This window comes from Emiliania huxleyi (assembly GCF_000372725.1).
Source record: "Emiliania huxleyi CCMP1516 unplaced genomic scaffold EMIHUscaffold_6599, whole genome shotgun sequence".
Classification (NCBI taxonomy): Eukaryota; Haptophyta; order Isochrysidales; family Noelaerhabdaceae; genus Emiliania; species Emiliania huxleyi.
In genome coordinates, this window is record NW_005197054.1 from 1 (window position 1) to 1,434 (window position 1,434).

The following is a 1,434-nucleotide window of genomic DNA, read 5'->3' on the forward strand; positions in this document are numbered from 1 at the left end:
CTCAAGCTGCGCTGCCTCCCCTCGCGATGGAGCTACATCACATACGCCTCGTACGCCTCCGTCGTCGTCTCCGCCGCCGGGGCCCTCTCGCCCGTCCTCATCTCCTCGTGGGCGCCGATGGCCGGCTTCGCCTCGCCGTACGACTTTCTGATGCGCACCAACATCCTCGCCGACGGCCGGCTGAGGGCGCTCACCGCTGGCCTCACGCCCCTCGCGACCGTGCAGTTCCTTGCCCAGCTCGCCGCCATCAGCCAGCTCCACGTCGAGGGCCTCCTCACCTACCCGTCGATGCCGCGCGTCCTCCGCTGCTTCGCCGGGCCGTCCGGCCGACCCGCCTCGCGCCACGCCCGCGGCAGCAGCTGGCGGCCGCGGAGCTGCTGCGACGTGCTGCGGCTGACGACGGTCGCCGCGGGCACCGCCCTCTTCTTCATCATCCTCTCCGTGGCGCTCGCGCTGCCGCTGCTCGCGCCGACGTATGCCGTCTTTGGTGGCGGGACGCCGCACCGCTTCGACCAGTTCTCCTTCTTCAGCCGCTTGCGCGCTTGGCATTTCGGCGTGCGCCCACCGGCCGACGAGCCGCCGACCGTCGAGGACACGCGCCATGCTCGCTTCCCGCGATCGGTCGCGGGCAAGTCGCTCTACATGCTGATGGTCGACCGCTTCGCACAGGAGTCGCACAACGGCAGGCGCGTCTACGGCTGCAGCGGCACCGACCACTGGTGCGGCGGCGACATCCGATCGATCGTCGAGCGGCTCGACTACATCGAGGGCCTCGGCTTCGACTGCGTATGGATGACGCCCGTCATCGAGCAGTTCGGGGCCACGCGCTGCTTCGAGCCTGGGACTGGCGCCACTGGCACCTTGATAAAATCGCGGCCTAAAAGGAAGAAAGGATAACCCCCTCCGCCTCGAGAACCTCGCTCGATCGCGAACACACACACGGTCCCCACCGTACATAAATAGAGCAGTCATCTCCGGGAGAAATGGGCGACGCACGAACACAGAGGCACAGCGCGCACCCCGCCCCGCTCGCAGGGCGTGCATCACCATACAGAACAAGCTCGTCAGGTGCAGGTGTGAACGGGTAGTCTCCCCCCATCCTCAGGGCCTCCAGGGCTCGCACCTCAACCTCTCACAGACCAGCGCATAGCGCCATAGGACGCATTTTCTTCTCATAACAAGGCTGTGAATGTGCTTTTCTGTGAACAGAGCTTCATGTCACTCCAAACGCCGCGCGTCGTCTTCCAGCCGCCGGGCGGCTGGCCAGTGCGAGGCGGCGGCGGTCGCTCCGTCGGCGCGTGCCGCACTAGTGGTGGCAACCACGGCTCATACGACGAGTTCTGGTCGCTCACGGCGAAAGCGTGCCGCCAGAAGTGCGCTGCGCTTCCGGAGACGGAATGTGTCGGCTACGAGCACTCGACGCTGCTGCACGGG

General features: G+C 66.9%; 1 protein-coding gene across 1 annotated transcript; it reads left to right on the plus strand.

Annotated features, from left to right (window-relative positions):
• Positions 1 to 117: 117 nt before the first annotated feature.
• On the plus strand, positions 118 to 897 carry EMIHUDRAFT_257719 (hypothetical protein; the record flags this gene model as incomplete). Its single annotated transcript, XM_005762903.1, has 1 exon — positions 118 to 897. The coding sequence occupies one exon, from the start codon at positions 118 to 120 to the stop codon at positions 895 to 897; it is 780 nt and encodes a 259-aa protein (XP_005762960.1).
• Positions 898 to 1,434: the final 537 nt, after the last annotated feature.